Consider the following 17904-nt stretch of genomic DNA (forward strand, 5'->3'; position numbering starts at 1 on the left):
CCAGCTAGCATGTGAATGATGGGCATATGTGATAGTTCAGTTTCCAGTACTTTTCCATACATCTGCATTTCACTGAGATGAACCTTCAGATGCACAACACATTTTAATACCGAAACTAACATAAATTGGAGCATCAGTGTTTATAAATTAATGAATCAGAAAACAATCCCAATTTTCTTTGTTGTTCTCTTCAGAGCATCCTTCACTTCCTTGTTTCTCAGGCTGTAGATCAGGGGATTGAGCATAGGGATCACCAGTGTGTAGAACACAGAGGCTATTTTATCTGTTCCTAGAGAGTGGTTCGTACTAGGCTGCAGATACATAAAAATCAAAGTCCCGTAGAAGATGATGACAGCAGTCAGGTGAGAAGCACATGTGGAGAAGGCCTTGAGACGGCCTTGAGTAGAGCGAATTCTCAGGATGGCAGAGAGGATGAAAATGTAGGAGATGAGGACAATGAGAAGGGAGCATAATATTCCAAAAGCAGCTGAAATATAAATCAATATCTGCTTAGTGCTTGTGTCAGAACAGGAAAGCTCCAAGAGTGGAAGGTCATCGCAGTAGAAATGGTTAATCACATTAGCAGAGCAGAAGGACAGACGAAATGTAAATATTGTATGAAACAGGGCGACACAAAAACCATGTAAATAAGGTCCGGCAACCAAGAAGATGCAGACTTTCTGGGACATGAGAGTCCGATAAAGCAGTGGGTTACAGATGGCAACGTACCGGTCATATGCCATCACGGATAGAAGAAAAAGTTCTGTGAGCGCAAAAGTTAGAAAGCAGCCCAACTGTGCTGCACATGCATAGTAGGAAATACTTTCCTTAGTTGCTAAAAAGTTTGCCAGCATCTTAGGGGCAATGACAGAGGAACAGGAAAGGTCCACAAAAGCCAAGTGGCTGAGGAAGAAGTACATGGGGGTATGGAGGTGGGCATCGGTCCTGATTAAAATGATGATCCCCAGATTTCCCATCACAGTGACCAAATAGATGAGGAGGAAGACTACAAAGAGGGGGATCTGCAAGTCTGAGCGGTCAGTGATTCCAAACAGAATGAACTCCTTCACTGTGGTTGTGCTGTGATTGACCTCTGCCATTTGCTTCCTCATGCTCATCTGCTTATGGAAGGCATGACTGAATCAGAGAGGCAATTGAGCAGTCTGATGAGCAGAATCTTACACATAGCAATTCTTTAGCTTGATCTTAATTAAGTGGAAGCACAAACACATACATTGATGGATGTCTTTCCAGGAGGTCACCTGAACATTCTTACCTGTGCTTTGCAATACTGAAATGGAGCAGTCATTGTTTAGGTGCCGAAGAGGCACTCATTCTGATGCAGTCAACATCCATCATCACCATCAGAAAGTATTACTGAAGTTATACATCATTTTTACTTTTATTCAGTGTAAATGTCCTTTCTATTGCTTACATCGCTTATCCTCACAACCGCCAACATGTGAATTACCATATGTTAGGTGGAGGAAATGATTCTTCCCCAGACAACCAAGTAACACTCATTGCCATGGGGATGGGTCTCCAAGATCCAAAACACAGGCTTTGTCTTCAGCAGCACAGGGATGCTTTGGGATGGTGCCAATTTATCCAAATTGATTTCTACACCTTTAAAGAAACAAAGTGTATATTACATCTTTTAGATAAACAGGCAAATGCTCAAGTGGATAAACGTCACCAGAGAGCCCAGTTCCTTTCTCTTTGTACAATTGTGGGCATAACTGGCCTTCTTGACAGATAATGTGTGGAATGGCCATCAATATCACACTATTCTTTCCTGCTAATCAGTTTTCATAAGATGGCTTCAACCAGAGACCAAATGCTATTTGCATTAAGTACTATGGATCATCTAATATAGACAACCTGATACACATCTCTAAAAAGACAGAAACATCTTGGATAAAACAGTAGAATTCTACATAGCAGAATTATGTTGAACAATCACAGACTATCTTCCCCCTCATAAAACATAAAACAAAGGCTTTAAAACTGTCATTCTGAGACACGCAGAAGCACACAAACATTTCCATTCTAATAAGGGTTTTTGTTTTGCTTTTTGCCCTGACCTAAATCTTGCCAATGTAATACATATAGGAAGAGATTCCATATGGCAGTCCATAGCAGCTCAGAAACATCTCCATTCTAATGAGGGATTTTTTATTTTTTTGGTCGTAACCTGAATCTTGCTCATGTAATGCTAATAGGAAGAGATTCCATATGGCACTCCATGGAAGATGTAATGATGTAACAGGTCTCTTGAATATGCCAGATCCCTTTACCAAAGCAAATCTTGGAAAAGCTTCTGAGCTGGTTCACCTTCTGCCTGTACACTGATTGAATTTATGACACATGATCTTATGGCAAAGCTAAACCGACAGCACTCATACTTTTGCATGCAATTTCGGTTCTGAAATGCAATTCTCACTTTGGAGCAAATTGTCACAACAGAACTGGCTCATCATTAAAGCAATCTGAGGCCCAGCCTACCTGAGGAAGTGCTGTCTGTTTCTCCAATTTTGAACTATTCACCTTCACAGGTATTTATTTATATGGGAATTTCTCTAGGAACCTACCCCCAGATGTGTCGAGAGCAGATTTGCTCCTTTGAGAGATCTAAATTGGCTGACACTGTGAACAAACAAGTGTACAATTGGGAAGAGAGAAAATACAGAATATATTTACTTGAAAGGTTTTGGTTTCAAAGGAAATCTCATGAACCTAGTCAAATGAGAATATGTGTGGACATTGGGCAAGTTTGAGCGTGGAAATGTTCTGTGCTAGGAGCACAGCACGCTGCCTTTCACCTCACATAGCCTCTGCACATGTTTCCATAAGGCTGGGGATATCAGTGGACCCAGGTCCAGAACTAATCCAAACAAACAAAACATGGCCATACCTCCCATGTCACTGTCCTAATTTTCCAACTGGCTGTGAGAAGTACTGCGGCTGAGTTTGGGGGTGGGGTGGGGTTTGTATATCAAATGTAACTGCTAGGGAAATAAGCAGAATGTACTTACTGCTGCCATAGAGCCTGAAATTCAAATTACTTTGCACTTTTCAATTCATTCGCGTTTAGCCATAAATGTCTGTTAAATAATATTAAGCCAATTCAGGTAGTAATTAGCAAGTCATTTTTAAATCAGTGAGGTGCCCCTTAGGAATGCATCATATGTGCACTGGTTCTTATTCCTAGGAAACAAAACAGGCAGTGCCATGCAGGGCTGGCCTTAGGAGCTGTGAGTTTTTTGCGGAGGACCCATAGCCACCCTGCCTAGAAGGTGCATCTGGATGCAAGCCACTTCTATCTGTGGGGCCTCATGGATGCGGGGCTGGGTTCTGTCAGTTATAGCCCTGTTGTTCCACCAAGTAGTTCCCAGGTGAAATGGGAGGCATGGTCCGTGTGGATTAGTGTAGCAGCGCAATGCTGCTTTGGGAAGCACCCAAGGCTTGTTAGCCTTGTTGCTTGGAGGGAGTGCAGAGTGCACTGAGAGAGTTGAGACTATGAACATGAACAGCGAGGAGCAGAGCAATGAATGAGAGACGGCAGACAGGTTTGAATGTAGAGATGCATCAGGGAGGCTTGCAGCTGGAACAGATCTAAGTTCCTTGCCCCGCCTCTACCAAGCTTTTTATTGAATCTCAAAACACATGAAGCAAAGTTTGATAAGGGGCCACTTACAACTAGCTGGGCTAGCTAACCACAATACACATTCTTGAGATATGATCCTGTTGTTGACAGCACTGGGTTTAGAGACTCAAGGCTAGCAGAGTTTGCTCTGCGCAGGCATGACTGTTGTCATTTGCCACATATTAAGACTAAGCTCAGTGCCTGTGCATATTATTACCACAGATTAGTTTTGGTACTGGCCCCTTCCCAGCCATGATCCACTACCCAGTTTCCTCACTCTTCCTCCCCCTCCCTGTTCCATGCACCCTACCTCCCGCCCACTCCCCACACTAACTTATCTGCATTAGGGTTCATTGGGAGGCCGCCGGCATGCAACCCAGCTGCTTTTGGCTTATGACAGCAACCTATCCATGCTGCATTGTGTGTTGCCTTTTGCGACAGCCATGAATCTCATTGCATCTCTGGAACACAAGTTCCAGCAGCAAATCGGCCCATTAGGTTGGGTGATTAATTGTTAGCACAAGTCCTTACATTATGATATGACAAAGCAAATCATGCCTGCAACAAGTTGAACTCAGTAGGACTTACTGCTGAGTAAACATGCGGAGAAGGATGCTGACCTCACAATGAGCACTTAATGGGTTCTATTTGCACTTTGCTGTGTGTCACAGGTGGGCTTTGATAGGGATGCATGTACCTGCTTGCATCAGATTCCCGCCTGCATCACATAAACCTTTCTGGGTCCAGATGCTTCGGGAGGAGATGACTGAATCAAAGAGGTAATTCATCTCATGAGCCAGATCTCATGCACAGTGCTTCCTTGGCATTATCTGAGCTAAGTGAAGACACACCTATATGAATGGATGTCTCTCCAGGTGGCTACCTGTAGATCCTTTCCTGTGCTTTGTGATACTGAAATGGAGCAGTCATTGCTTGGGTGCTGATCAGGCCATCATCCTGAGGCATTTTAAACATCAACATGCCCTGAAAGTACCGTTAGACACAAGCAGCTTATTGTGCTGATTTTTATTCTGTATAATGGGGCAGAGGGGGCAGCAGTGGTCATAAGCAATGAAGACAGCAAGAAAGGGCAGGACTAAAGGCTCCAGGTACATGTGACAGTTCGGTTTACAGTGTTTTCTCATACATTGCATTTCACCAAGGTGAACCTCCAGATGCACAACACCTTCTCTTACTTTTTGTTGCTGGAACTAACATAAATTGAAGCATCAGTGTTTCTCAATTAATTCATCGGAGAACAATCATAATTTTCTCCGCTGTTCTCTTCAGAGCATCCTTCACTTCCTGGTTTCTCAGGCTGTAGATCAGAGGATTCAGCATAGGGATCACCAGTGTGTAGAACACAGAGGCTATTTTATCCGTTGCTAGAGAATGATTTGTACTAGGTTGCAAATACATAAAGATTAGAGTCCCATAGAAGATGGTGACAGCAGTCAGGTGAGAAGCACATGTGGAGAAGGCTTTGAGTCGGCCTTGAGTAGAGCGGATTCTCAGGATGGCAGAGAGGATGAAAATGTAGGAGATGAGAACAATGAGAAGGGAGCATATCATATCAAAACCAGCAAAAGCATAAATCAGTATCTGCTTGGTGCTTGTGTCAGAACAGGAAAGTGCTAAAAGTGGGAGGTCATCACAGTAGAAATGGTTAATCACATTAGCAGAACAGAAGGACAGACGAAAAGTAACTATTGTATGGAACAGAGCGACGCAAAAACTGTAGATATAAGGTGCAGCAACCAACTGGATGCAAACTCTTTGGGACATAAGAGTTTGATAAAGCAGAGGGTTACAGATGGCCACGTACCGGTCGTATGCCATTACTGCCAGCAGGAAACACTCCGTGATCATGAAAGTCAAGAAGCAACCCAACTGTGCTGCACATGAATGGTATGAAATTGTTTTCTCAGCTGCTAAAAAGTTTGCCAGCATCTTAGGGGCAATGACAGAGGAATAGCAAAGGTCCACAAAAGCCAAGTGGCTGAGAAAGAAGTACATGGGGGTATGGAGGTGGGCATTGGTCCTGATTAAAATGATGATCCCCAGATTTCCCATCACAGTGATCACATAGTTCAGGAGGAAGACTACGAAGAGGGGAGCCTTCAGGTCTGAGCGGTCAGTGATTCCAAACAGAATGAATTCCTTCACTGTGGTTGTGGTGTGATTGATACCTGCCATTTACTTCTTTATACTCATCTGCTTCAGGAGGACATGACTGAATCAGAGTGGCAAGTCACCCATCTGATTAGCTGAACCTCAGGCACAATATTTCCTTAAGGTCATGTGGAGGCACACATCTATTCGGATGAATGTCTCTCCAGGTGGCTATCTGTAGATCTGTGCTTTGTGATACTGAAATGCAGCAGTCATTGCTTAGGTGCTGATGAGGAACCCATCCTGAAGCAATTTAAACTTCATCATCCCCTGAGAGCACTATAGAGATAAGCAGTTTATAGCATTGATTGTTATTCAGTTTAGAAGTGCTTTATGTTTCTTTTATTATTTATCCCCATTACCACAAACATACAAGGGAGGTTAGGCTGAGAAAATGCCTTCTTGCCCAGGCTATCAAATAAATTGGTAGACGGATGAAGTCATAAAATGAAGACGGACTCTTCATTATGCAAAGCATGTCTTCTTCAGCAAAGAGATGCTGTGGAATGGGGCCCGTTTGGCCAACTAGACCTCTGCATCATTAAAGAAAAAAGTCATATTGCATATTTCAAATAAACAAGCAAATATTCAGATGGGGAGACATCATGTCCACTCTCCAGATAGCCCAAGAGGGCTGCTTTTTCCATGTACACTCAGGGACATAACTAGGATTCTTGCCCCATAATGCATGGAATGGCCCTCAGCAATATTCCATCTATACAGCTTTTGTAAGGTGGCTTCAACATAGGCAGCCCAATCATATCCCTGCCAGCACATAGCATGCAGGGTTGCTGACAAAGTGCACACTGCATCCTATGGTTATGGGTACCAATTGGCCCGGGATAGGAAAATAAATATATATTTTTACTTACTTTTCCATAGGCTGCCAGGCTGCCAATGGGTCTCCAGTTATTGAACTGCCATAAGTTTGAGCGTCAGTAGTTGATGCTAGGAAAAGGGGGATAGAATCTCAGCATGTACCACTGCTGCCCAGATCTACCCCCTCCTTCCCTGCCAACTTCTTGGGCTACTTCTCACCCCATTCTGTGCACCATCCTGCCCTGAACACCCCTTGTCACAACATTACCTGATCTTGGTGGGGTGTCTGGGAGCAACTATTGCATGAACAGGGCCTCTGGCTTTTTGCACCTGCAGGCCTGAAACGCATGACAGATGAGCAGGTTTTGCATTGCTGAACTGGGATGTAAGCTCTTGATAGGATTGGGGCCCAAGTACTGGATTCTCAAAAATAAGCACGCTGCTACAGTTCCCTGGAAGGACAGATAGAATCACAAAGCAATAAGATGACACAGCAAAGCCATTACAACAATAACTTGCCCCTAATTGCATAAAATAAAGGTTTCTAAATACAGCTAGCAGCTCACAAACATCTCCATTCTAATGGATGGAGGTTTGCATGCCCTTATACAAATCTTGCCCATCTCATGTTTGACGAAGAGTTTCCACACAAACGCCCTTGAAACATGGATAAATGTATCTGTGGAATAGACCAGTTTGCTTTGCTTTGCACAAAGGAAATCTTGGAAAACCTTTAGATCACCTTCTGCCTGGAGGAGGGAACGATAGCTGTGGCAGCTTGGTGCCCCCCCCCCATTCTTTCTCCCATGCAAGTTCCTCTTGAAGGAGAAGGAACAGGAGGCACAAAGTCACCAGCACCTCCTTTGAAGCTAGGGTGGAGCCAGTCACGCACCCCCCCTTTGGCATTGCACCAGAGCCGGTTGCCCCTCAGGCTCCACCCTACTTACACTTCTGTGCCTGCACACTGCTTGTCTGCATAAGTTGATTTTAAGGCAGAGCTGATATTGCAGCATTCCTCCTACATCACAGTGTAGAACTTTGTATGCAATTTCTACTCTGACATGGCAGTTCTCACCTTAGAGAAATTGGTCCCACCAAAATGGGCTCATAGTTAAAGCAATCAGTTGTCCAGCCTGCCTGTAGAGCTGCTTTGTGTTCCTTTCTTTCATTTTGAACTACTTCATCTTCCTGGGTAATTATTTATATGCACATTTTTCTAATAATCTACTCCCTAATGTGTCCAGAGCTAATTTGGTCCTTTGAGAGCTCTAAGTTGGTTGATAATGTAGACAAACATCAGTGTAATTGGGGAAAGAGAAAGAGAAATCAAATTGTCATGAGTTCCGTTTTGTTCAGTGGAAAAATCAGACTATGTTTACCCCAAATGTTTAGACTTGAATGGATACCCCATGTACCTAGTCATTGGTGAATATGTGCAGATTTGAGTGTGGGAATGTTCTGTGGTAGGAGAACTGGGGACAACAACAGGGGACAACACTCCAGACCTTTCACCTCACATAATCTCTGTGTATGTTACCATAAGGCCATAGACACAGCTCCAAGACTAATCCACACATACCATGTCTCCCATTTCACTTGGTAACTACTTGGTGGAGCGACAGAAGTGGCATGAGCAGCAAGGTTAATTGACAGAACCCAGTCCCACATCCATGAGGCCCAACGGATAGATGTGTCTTGCATCCAAATGCACCTTCTAGGCAGGGTGGCTGTGGAGGTGCTCTTCTGGGGTTCCTGGAACCCAGATCCCATCCTGCACGATGACCTGAAGGAACACTGCCATCTTCCAGAAGGTCCTTGTTGCTCTCTGTTGCCTGAGGATGGGGAGGTAGTTGTCCCATGGGAACATGACACTACCCACTCCTTCACCAATCAGTGTGCCTTACAGTTCTAGATGTGATGCTCCTGCCCCTGCCCAACTTCATCACATGCCCCACAGCAAAGGATTATTTGTGTCACCTGCATGATGAGTTTTACGGCACTGTGCGTTTCCACAACATCATCTCCATTGTTGATGTGACACATATGGGTATAACCACACCATACAAGGAACCTGGGATGTACCCAGTGGCGTCACTAGGGTTTGTGTCTCCCAGTGCAGGATGCCAGCACGTCACCCCCCATGCAGTGGGTGGGGCAACACCCGAGGTGGTGGGTGTGGAGATGTACCATCACTCCGCCCTCACTGGTTTTTGGCTGTACCATTTGATGGAACAAAGAGAGAACACATTCTGCATGAAGTTATGCACTGATCAATATATAACATGATGGTATTTTCCCTCCAAACTGTGATTTTAGTGATTTTGGTCACTAGTGGTGTCACACACACACCCCAAGGGTGTCAACTTACTAACACTTTATTGCAGCAGTTCTCAAATTTTTAGCACTGGGACCCACTTTTTAGAATGACAATCTGTCCAAGACCCACCAGAAGTGATGTCATGGTGGAAGTGACATCATCAGGCAAATTAAAATAAATAAGTATAAATAATTAAAGTAAAACAAATAAATAAGCAGAAGCCAGCCCTGGTACACCAAGTAAATTTCCTCTGTAGCCTGCCTGCAATAACACCCCCCCCCCCTCCAAAACCAGTAAGGTTTTCAGCCCTAACCAGTGCCCAGTTCAATTTGAGAACTTCTGTTTAAACCAGATCACTGTCAGGATCCACCTGGCTTTGCAAGTCTCAAAAAGGTTCACCTTATCAGCAGAAGCCTCTGTTTTGATCCTTCATAGTGGAGGGGGGGGGAGGCTGCCTTCTGGAGCACTTGCTTAGCTCCAGGTGCATAGGATCAGGGCCATTCTGGTAGCCTTGCACACTCCTTCACCTGATCTTCCACACCAGCCAAGGCACGTTTGCTTACTCGCAAGTAAACTTGACTGTGAAGCTTAGTTTTGCTTTCCATAGGGCTCAATACATTCATCTGCTTGGAGGGAGGGACTTCCTTCTCAGGTGTTTTTGAGGGCTGCATTCATTGGACCAGGACTCTTCTGGTGTCATTGGATTCCTCTCAGCCTGCCCTTTCTGATGGACTAAGGCAAGATCCCAGATCCCAGATCCCATCCTGCACGATGACCTGAAGGAACACTGCCATCTTCCAGAAAGTCCTCGTTGCTCTCTATTGCCTGAGGATGGGGAGGTAGTTGTTCCATGGGAACATGACACCACCCACTCCTTCACCAATCAGTGTGCCTTACAGTTCTAGATGTGATGCTCCTGCACCTGCCCAACTTCATCACATTCCACATAGCAAAGGATTATTTGTGTCACCTGCATGATGAGTTTTATGGCACTGTGAGTTTCCGCAACATCATCTCCATTGTTGATGTGACACAAATTGGTATAACCATACCATAAAATGAGCCTGGGATGTACCACAACAAGCATCACAAGCCTACCCCCAATGTCCAGGCAACCTGTGTTTCATGAGAATTCTTCACCAGTGTCACCCCCAAGTTCCCCAGCAGCAAGCATGACAACCTCATGCTTGACACCTCTGCCCTCAAAGCAACCATGGTATCAGGGGACGGCTACCACCTAAGTAGAGGCATAGGCCTGGAGAGGCCATGCCAGCAAATGGGTAGCAAGTGCCTGCCACTGTTTTCCAGGTAAATGTGGCTACTCCCTGCAGCCTTATTGCATGACCCAGTGGAGACCCCATAGCCCATGGTTAGGTACAACACATTGCTCCCAGCAGACACACATGATTGTGGAGTGTATATTTAGGATGCTGACGATGTGCTTCTGGTGTCTGCTTCTAAACAGAGGGTATCTGATGAGGACATCTGAGTAGACAGCCATGGTCTTCACTTTGCGCACCATGCTCCACAATACGGCCTTGGGGAGGAACCTGCCACTTCTGGCCAGGAGGTGGGGGGTCCAGGGATAGCCCATCTACCAATGAGGAGCCAGCCCAGTGACGCGGGGGCATCAACATGGCCATCCCGGAAGTCAGTTTTTTAGTCACTGAGAGAAAGTGCAAGGCAGGCCAGGGGATATCAGATAGCAACAAGGTACTTGTGATGCTCCTGATCAATGCGGAAGGCCACTTTGACGGCCTTGCACCAGCACCTGAGTTGCCCTGCACACAGCCCTATGGGCACCCATAGACTGCTTTAAAGCTTGCTAAGCAGCCAGGTTGGGGGTGGTGATGCTCCCATCAATGTGGGAAGATGAGGGGTCTCATCCAGAGCCTTAACCAAGGCCCCAACAGCTTCTGATGCTCATTGCTGCCACAGAAGTGCTGGTTTAGCCATTTTGTCAAGGTCTAAAGTCAGGCTTGCAAGATTTTGACTGCTCATGACCTGGACATAATCAGGATTTCTGGGGTCAGGTCTATATCTGGGTCACATCTGACCCACATCTGGGTCACTTGGTTGTTTGGCCAGATGGTGTCATAGTCATGTGGCCATCTTGTCTGCCTACCAACTCCCCATGCTTCTGCCTGGAAGACTGTCCAATGCTGCCAAGTGATTTGGGCCTTCCCCTCAATAGTATCCCTCCCTGGGTTTGGCAGGGGGCTATGGAAGTTTCCCTATTTCCTAAGAACAAGATAGCCCATGGGTCAAAGCTTTTATTGCACAAGATCTGTGAGAGAGCAGCACCTGAAAGAGACAAGTGCAGAGTTGGCAATCATCTCCTTCTAGTAAGATCTAGTAAGACCCTTCTAGTAAGTAATGCCACTGCAATTTCATCCATAGGCAGCAAAGCAATGGGCACCAGTGAAGTGTGGCTACACTGGTTGTTTCCTGGCACAGTGTTTGAGTATGTGAGGTCTGCTGAGGTCCGTGGAGAGGCTTTTCATATCAAATGCACTGAGTGTGCCCCAACTCCATTTCAAATTGAATTCAAACTGGAAGGGAACAGAAATGCAAAATGGGTTTCTTCTTGGTAAAGATGTGTGAACTTTGAAGGGCTGCCTCCTACCATTAAAAAATTGACCCATTCTTTGAGGTCAAAAACAGCAAGTCCAATAGAACTTTAATGGACAATAAAAGTCACTGCTGCTTTAGGTGGACCCACTTGATTCCCATAAACGTCTATAAGACACAAATCACCGATGAATGTCTTAATTCAGGTGTATCAAAAACTGAAATCCAGCCAGAGAGGCAATGAAAGAGTGAGATGATAAAGGTGTCAAAGGAACCCAGAAGGAAACTGTAGAACTGAATCAGTTCTTTCAATCAATATGAGTATTTGACGCTTGTGACTTTTTATTACAAAAATACATATACATAAACTTGTATGTTCCTGTTCAGCCTAGTACACTGCAAAGCTTTTGATTCCATGTCGTAGTAACAACAAATGCTAGATGTTGGCTTACAGCAAAAAGAGCACATTCAAAATGGCAATTACTGGTTCATTTATATGACTTGAGTCCACAGTCTATAAAAGCATCTAATAGTACAGAAGGCCCTTTGTACAAAAACAGTTTTATTTGTAATGGAATAAACATTTAATTAATTTGTGTGAAACAAAACCAACCTATCTTTCAGAATGAACATGCTGATGAACTTAAGTGTCCACCTTGCTGCGATGGGGCCCCAAGTCAGTCAGAGCCCCAGCCAGCCCTTCTGGTTTCCCCACCCATAAGCCCATCAAAGGCCTCTCCCATTAGTTTCCCCTTCAGGGCCAACCTAGTACTTCAAGGCCTCAGAAACTGCACCCGAATAGGGGGTTGCAGTCTACCCTGGGGCCTCCTTCTGGGCTGCTCCTCTGTCATTGGGCTGTCCTCCTGAGCCTCCCAAAGCTAAGTGGCTTGGCTACCATCCAGTTGGAGACTGTTTCGATCATGGACCTGCGCAGGTGTTTCTATCCCCTGGGGCTACTTGCTAGCCCTACCCCATTCTGCCCCCTTCTTAACAGAACTCCCTCACGTGCATCTGTTTCTCCACCCGTGAAGAGGTGGTCATGCTGACTCCATCCCCCACCTTGTAAGCTGGTCCCCTGACAATAAGCAGTAGTCAGACTCCCACAAAGCAGTTCAGTAAAGTCCAGACTGTTTCTTCTAAGGACCTTCAAGTAACATACAGTTGAGTAATCCAGAGAAATACAAGTTCTCACAGCAGAGGTGTCTGTAGTGAGTGTAGCAGTAAGCATTGTAGTAAGCAATGAGACCAGCAAGAAAGGGCAATCCAAAAAGCTCCAGAAGAGTAAATGTGACAGTTCAGTTTGCAGTGTTTATACATCTGGCTTTCAACAAGATGAACCTTCAGATGCTCAACAGCTTCTATTAATTTTCCTTGTGGGATCTAACATCAATTGAAGCACCTGTGTTTCTCAATTAATTCAATGGAGAACAACCATAATTTTCTTTGTTGTTCTCTTCAAAGCATCCTTCACCTCCTTGTTTCTCAGGCTGTAGATCAGGGGATTAAGCATGGGAATCGCCACAGTGTAGAACACAGAAGCTATTTTATCTGTGGCTAGAGAGTGATTCGTACCAGGCTGCAGGTACATAAACATCAGAGTCCCGTAGAAGATGGTGACAGCAGTCAGGTGAGAAGCACACGTGGAGAAGGCTTTGCTTCGACCATGAGCTGAATGGATTCTCAGGATGGAAGAAAGGATGAAAATGTAGGAGATCAGTATAATAAGAAGTGAGAATATTATATTAAAACCACCAAAAGCATAAATCAGTATCTGCTTGGTGCTTGTGTCAGAACAGGACACCTCTAAGAGTGGGAGGTCATCGCAGTAGAAATGGTTAATCACATTAGCAGAGCAGAAAGACAGATGAAATGTAAATATTGTATGAAACAGGGCAACACAAAAACTGTATATATAGGGTCCTGCAACCAACTGAATGCAGACTCTTTGGGACATAAGAGTCCGATAAAGCAGTGGGTTACAGATGGCAACGTACCGGTCATATGCCATCACTGGTAGAAGAAAAAGCTCCGTGATCATGAAAGTCAAGAAGGAGCCCAATTGTGCCGCACATGCATTGTAGGAAATAGTTTTCTTAGCTGCTAAAAAGTTTGCCAGCATCTTAGGGGTAATGACAGAGGAATAGCAAAGATCCACAAAAGCCAAGTGGCTGAGGAAGAAGTACATGGGAGTATGGAGGTGGGAATCGGTCCTGATTAAAATGATGATCCCCAGATTTCCTATCACAGTGATCACATAGATGAGGAAGAAAACTACAAAGAGGGGGATCTGAAGATCTGAGCGGTCAGTGATTCCAAACAGAATGAACTCCTTCACTGTGCTCGTGGTGTCATTGACATCTGCCATTTATTTCTTCAGGAGAACATGGCTGAACTAGACAGTATTCAGCAAGCACAGCTTTACACACAGTTCTTCTACAGCATGATTTTAATTAAGTGGAAGCACACACACTCATGTCTCTCCAAGAGGTCACCTGAAAATTCTTGCCTGCGCTTTGTAATAATGAAATGGAGCAGTCATTGTTTAGGTGCCGACGTTGTTTCAGACCAACATCCTGCACCAATTATAATGTCACAACCGCTTGAAAATATTAGTAGAGGCATTCATTGTTTTGACTTTTATTCAGTGGAAATGTCGTTTGTATTGCTTATGTCACTTATCCTCACAACCACCAGCCTGTGAGATGGAGAGAAAGATTCTCACCGAGGCAACCTAATAACTCCCGTAGTCATGGGGTGGGTCTCCAAGATCCAGAACATAGGCTGTGTCTTCTGCAGCACACAAATGCTTTGAGATAGTGCCAATGTGTCCAAAAAGATTTCTGCATCACTAAAGAAAGAAAGTGTATATTACATCTTTTCGATAAATAGGGAAATGCTCAAATGCATAAACATCATGTAGCTACAATCACCAAATAATTTTGAATGAAACAGTAAAATGATCCATAGCAGAATTTTGTTGACCCATCACATACTATCTTCCCCCTTGTTCCATAAAACAAGGGTTTTAAAAAGGCCGTTCTGAGACACCAAGACACTCACAAACATCTTCTAATGACAGCTTTTAATGAAACCTAACCCAAACCTTACCCATTCGATACTTTTAGGAGGAGATTCCATACTGTAGTCCTTGGAACATGAAATGATGAATATGAAGTGTCTTGAATAGACCAGATACCTTTTTGAATCTTGGAAATCTTGGAAAAGCTTCTGAGCTGGTCCCCCTTCTGCCTGTGCACTGATTGTCTTCACGATGGCAATGCTAATCCTACCGCACTCATATTACAGTGTAGACCTTTGCATGCAATTTCTGTTCTGAAATGCCAGTTCTCCCTTTGGAGAAAACTGTCACAACAGAATGAGCTCAACATTAAAACAAGCCTTTGCCAGCCTACCTGTGGAAGTGCTGTTTCCACCTCCAGTTTTGAACTACTTCAACTTCACGGGCATTTATATGGGAATTTCTCTAGGAACCTACTCCCAGGTGTGACCAGAGCAGATTTGCTCCTTTGAGAGATCTAAATTGGCTGACACTGTGAACAAACAATTAGAAGAAGAGAAATACAAAACATGTTTACTTGAAAGGTTTAGGTTTGAATGGAGACCCCATGTACCTAGTCAAATGAGAATGTGTGTGGACATCAGGCAGGTTTGAGTGTGGGAATGTTCTGTGTTTAGAGAAGAGGTCATAGCAAGCTTGACCTTTCACCTCACATAGGCTCTTCACATGTTTCCAGAAGGCTGGGGCCATCTGTAAACCCAAAGTGGCTGTGACAAATACTGCTGCTGGAGTTTAGGATGGAGGGGAGGGGGAGTCCATGTAAATTTATGTGGGTTTACACAATGAAATATGCCTAAGTGTGTGCATAGGGTTTGCATGACCATACAGTGGCATTGGGGTGTGGGGTGTGTGGGTGGCACCGGGTGATGCGCCCAGGGGGCTGACGTGCATTGGAGGGTCACACACTAAACTCGTGGTGTTTAGGAATAATACCATCATGTTATATACTGTACCATTTGATGTGGAATTTACAGCAGAAAGCAATGAAAAAAAATGGAGCAAAATATCTCCATGCTATCAAAAGTTATGACCAAAAAGGAAAAATGCATGGAGCCCTATGGAAAGTGAAACTGAGATGTCGCACCTTAATCGATAGGAAAGGGCAGGCTTCCAATGACACTAGAATTGTCCCAATCCAATTAACACAGTCCCCAAAACACACCCAAGAACAAAGTCCTTCCCCACAAGCCAACGAATGTATTGAGCCCTATAGAAAGTGAAACAAAGCCACACAGTGGCGTTTACCCGTGAGTAAGCAAACGTTCCTTGGCTTGTGAACAGGTCAAGCAAAGGGGAATGTGAGGCCACCAGAGTGGTCCTGGTCTGATGAAAGTGGAGCTCTACAAATGCTTTAGAAGGCATCCCCCCCCCCCATAAAAAATAAAACAGAGGCTTCAGCTGGTAAGGTGAATACTTTTTTCTTTTTGAGACTTGTAGAACCATGTGAATCCTGACAGTGATGAATCCTGACAGTGAAACATAAGAACTTAAATTAAACTGAGCACTGGGTAGGGCTGAAAATCTCACTGATTTGTGTGTGTGGGGGGTGTTATTGTTTAGTGTGTTATTGCAGGCAGGCTACAGAGAAGATTCACTTGGTGGAACAGGGCTGGCTTCCCCTTATTTACGGTAATTATTTGTTTTACTTTAATTATTTATAATTATTTATTTCAATTTGCTTGATGATGTCACTTCCAGCCATGACATCACTTCTGATGGGTCCCGGACAGATTGTCATTCTAAAAAGTGGGTCCCGGTGCTAAAAGTTTTAGAATCGCTGCATAAGGGGTTAGTAAGGTGACATCCTTGGGGGGGGGCGGACACCACTAGCGACCAAAATCACTAAAATCAGTTTGTAGGGATAATACCACCATGTTATATAATATATATCAATCAATGTGTGCAGAATGCAATGAAACAAACCGTGTTGCAATATCTCTGTTCTATCAAAAGGTATAGCCAAATAACCAGCTGGGGCGGGGCGAAGGCACATCACCACACCAACCCCCCAGGGTGTTGCCCTGCCCACTGCATGGGAGGAAAGCCATCATGGGAATGACACACTAGCCTCCTGCACCAGGTGAGGCGAACCCTAGTGACGCCACTGTGGCCATGCCTCCCATTTCATTGTCCTGGTCTTCCAGGTGGCTTTGGGGCTGGCAGGGGAACCATGTAAGGGCCCAATCCGATCCAATTTTCCAGTGCCAGTGTAGCCATGCCAAAGGGGCAGGCGCTGCATCCTGTGGTGGAGAGGCAGTCACGAAGACCTCCTCAAGGTAAGGGAACATTTGTTCCCTTACCTCGGGGCTGCACTGCAGCTGCACCAGTGCTGGAAAGTTGGATAGGATTGGACCCGAAATCTGTGTGGGTTTACACAATGAAATATGCCTACATGTGTGCATAGGGTTTGCATAATAAAAGCCTCAGCTGAAATTCATATAACTGAGAGGTGGTGTAAAAATGCAGAAATCAAATAATAAATTAAGCAAACAAAACATGTGGCAGATATTGATATATGGACAATACCAATAAGTATTTAAGTACAACATGATTTTCAGGGATGGAATATGTCCAAGACTGAGGAGAGCACATGTGGAGGCAGAAGATGGCCCAACCTGTTACCCTGCACATTCCTGATCTCGTCTGATCTCGGAAGCTAAGCAGGGTCAGGCCTGGTCAGTACTTGGATGGGAGACTGCCTGGGAATACTGGGTACTGTAGGCTTATACCATAGTCTTTCGAGACTGAAGGTTGCCAACCACCACCATTTGACATGGCTTCTCCCTACCTGGATGCACCCTTCAGTAAGAAGTAAGTCAAGCTTGCAACTGCCCCATCTTTCAAATAAAATATTTTTCTTTTGTTTCTGGGGTTGCTGAGCAACTGATTGTCGGAGTGGAATGTTCTCTGGCATGAGGGTGGCGGGTACAAACCCCCTGGAACCACTCTCCCCCTGGCTGATGCATGGGTTCTTCCCCTGGTCTTGCCATGATAGGGCAAGAGGTGATGGCTAAGCCCACAGCTCTTCCCCATCCATTGCTGTGTTCTAAGCTGAAGCAATCATGAAGAACTCCATCCAGAAGAGAAGACTGTGGTTATGGCTGATGAGCAGAGGGAATATACATTTCTATGAACAGAAAACACAGAATCCGGATTTCAAGAAAATTGAACTGATGATGCCAAGATTGGATTCCAATTTCAGAAAGTGGGATGGAGAGTTGGTTGAGATAAAAGAGCATAGAGAACACTAGGAAGATGGGAAGATTGGAAGGAACATGTGAGAATCAAGTTGAAGAAGTC

At 44.7% G+C, this 17904-nt stretch overlaps 3 protein-coding genes across 3 annotated transcripts; all 3 read right to left on the bottom strand.

Annotated features, from left to right (window-relative positions):
• Positions 1 to 155: 155 nt before the first annotated feature.
• On the bottom strand, positions 156 to 1103 carry LOC136654262 (olfactory receptor 8U3-like). Its single transcript, XM_066631212.1, has one exon. The coding sequence runs from the start codon at positions 1098 to 1100 to the stop codon at positions 156 to 158; it is 945 nt and encodes a 314-aa protein (XP_066487309.1). The 5' UTR covers positions 1101 to 1103.
• Positions 1104 to 4894: 3791 nt separating this feature from the next.
• On the bottom strand, positions 4895 to 5845 carry LOC136654271 (olfactory receptor 8U3-like). Its single transcript, XM_066631225.1, has one exon. The coding sequence runs from the start codon at positions 5840 to 5842 to the stop codon at positions 4895 to 4897; it is 948 nt and encodes a 315-aa protein (XP_066487322.1). The 5' UTR covers positions 5843 to 5845.
• A 7097-nt stretch (positions 5846 to 12942) lies between these two features.
• Positions 12943 to 13902, bottom strand: LOC136654281 (olfactory receptor 8U3-like). Its single transcript, XM_066631236.1, has one exon. It carries the CDS (start codon positions 13888 to 13890, stop codon positions 12943 to 12945), a length of 948 nt encoding a protein of 315 aa, XP_066487333.1. The 5' UTR covers positions 13891 to 13902.
• Positions 13903 to 17904: the final 4002 nt, after the last annotated feature.

This window comes from Tiliqua scincoides, chromosome 1, assembly GCF_035046505.1.
Source record: "Tiliqua scincoides isolate rTilSci1 chromosome 1, rTilSci1.hap2, whole genome shotgun sequence".
Taxonomy (NCBI): Eukaryota; Metazoa; Chordata; class Lepidosauria; order Squamata; family Scincidae; genus Tiliqua; species Tiliqua scincoides.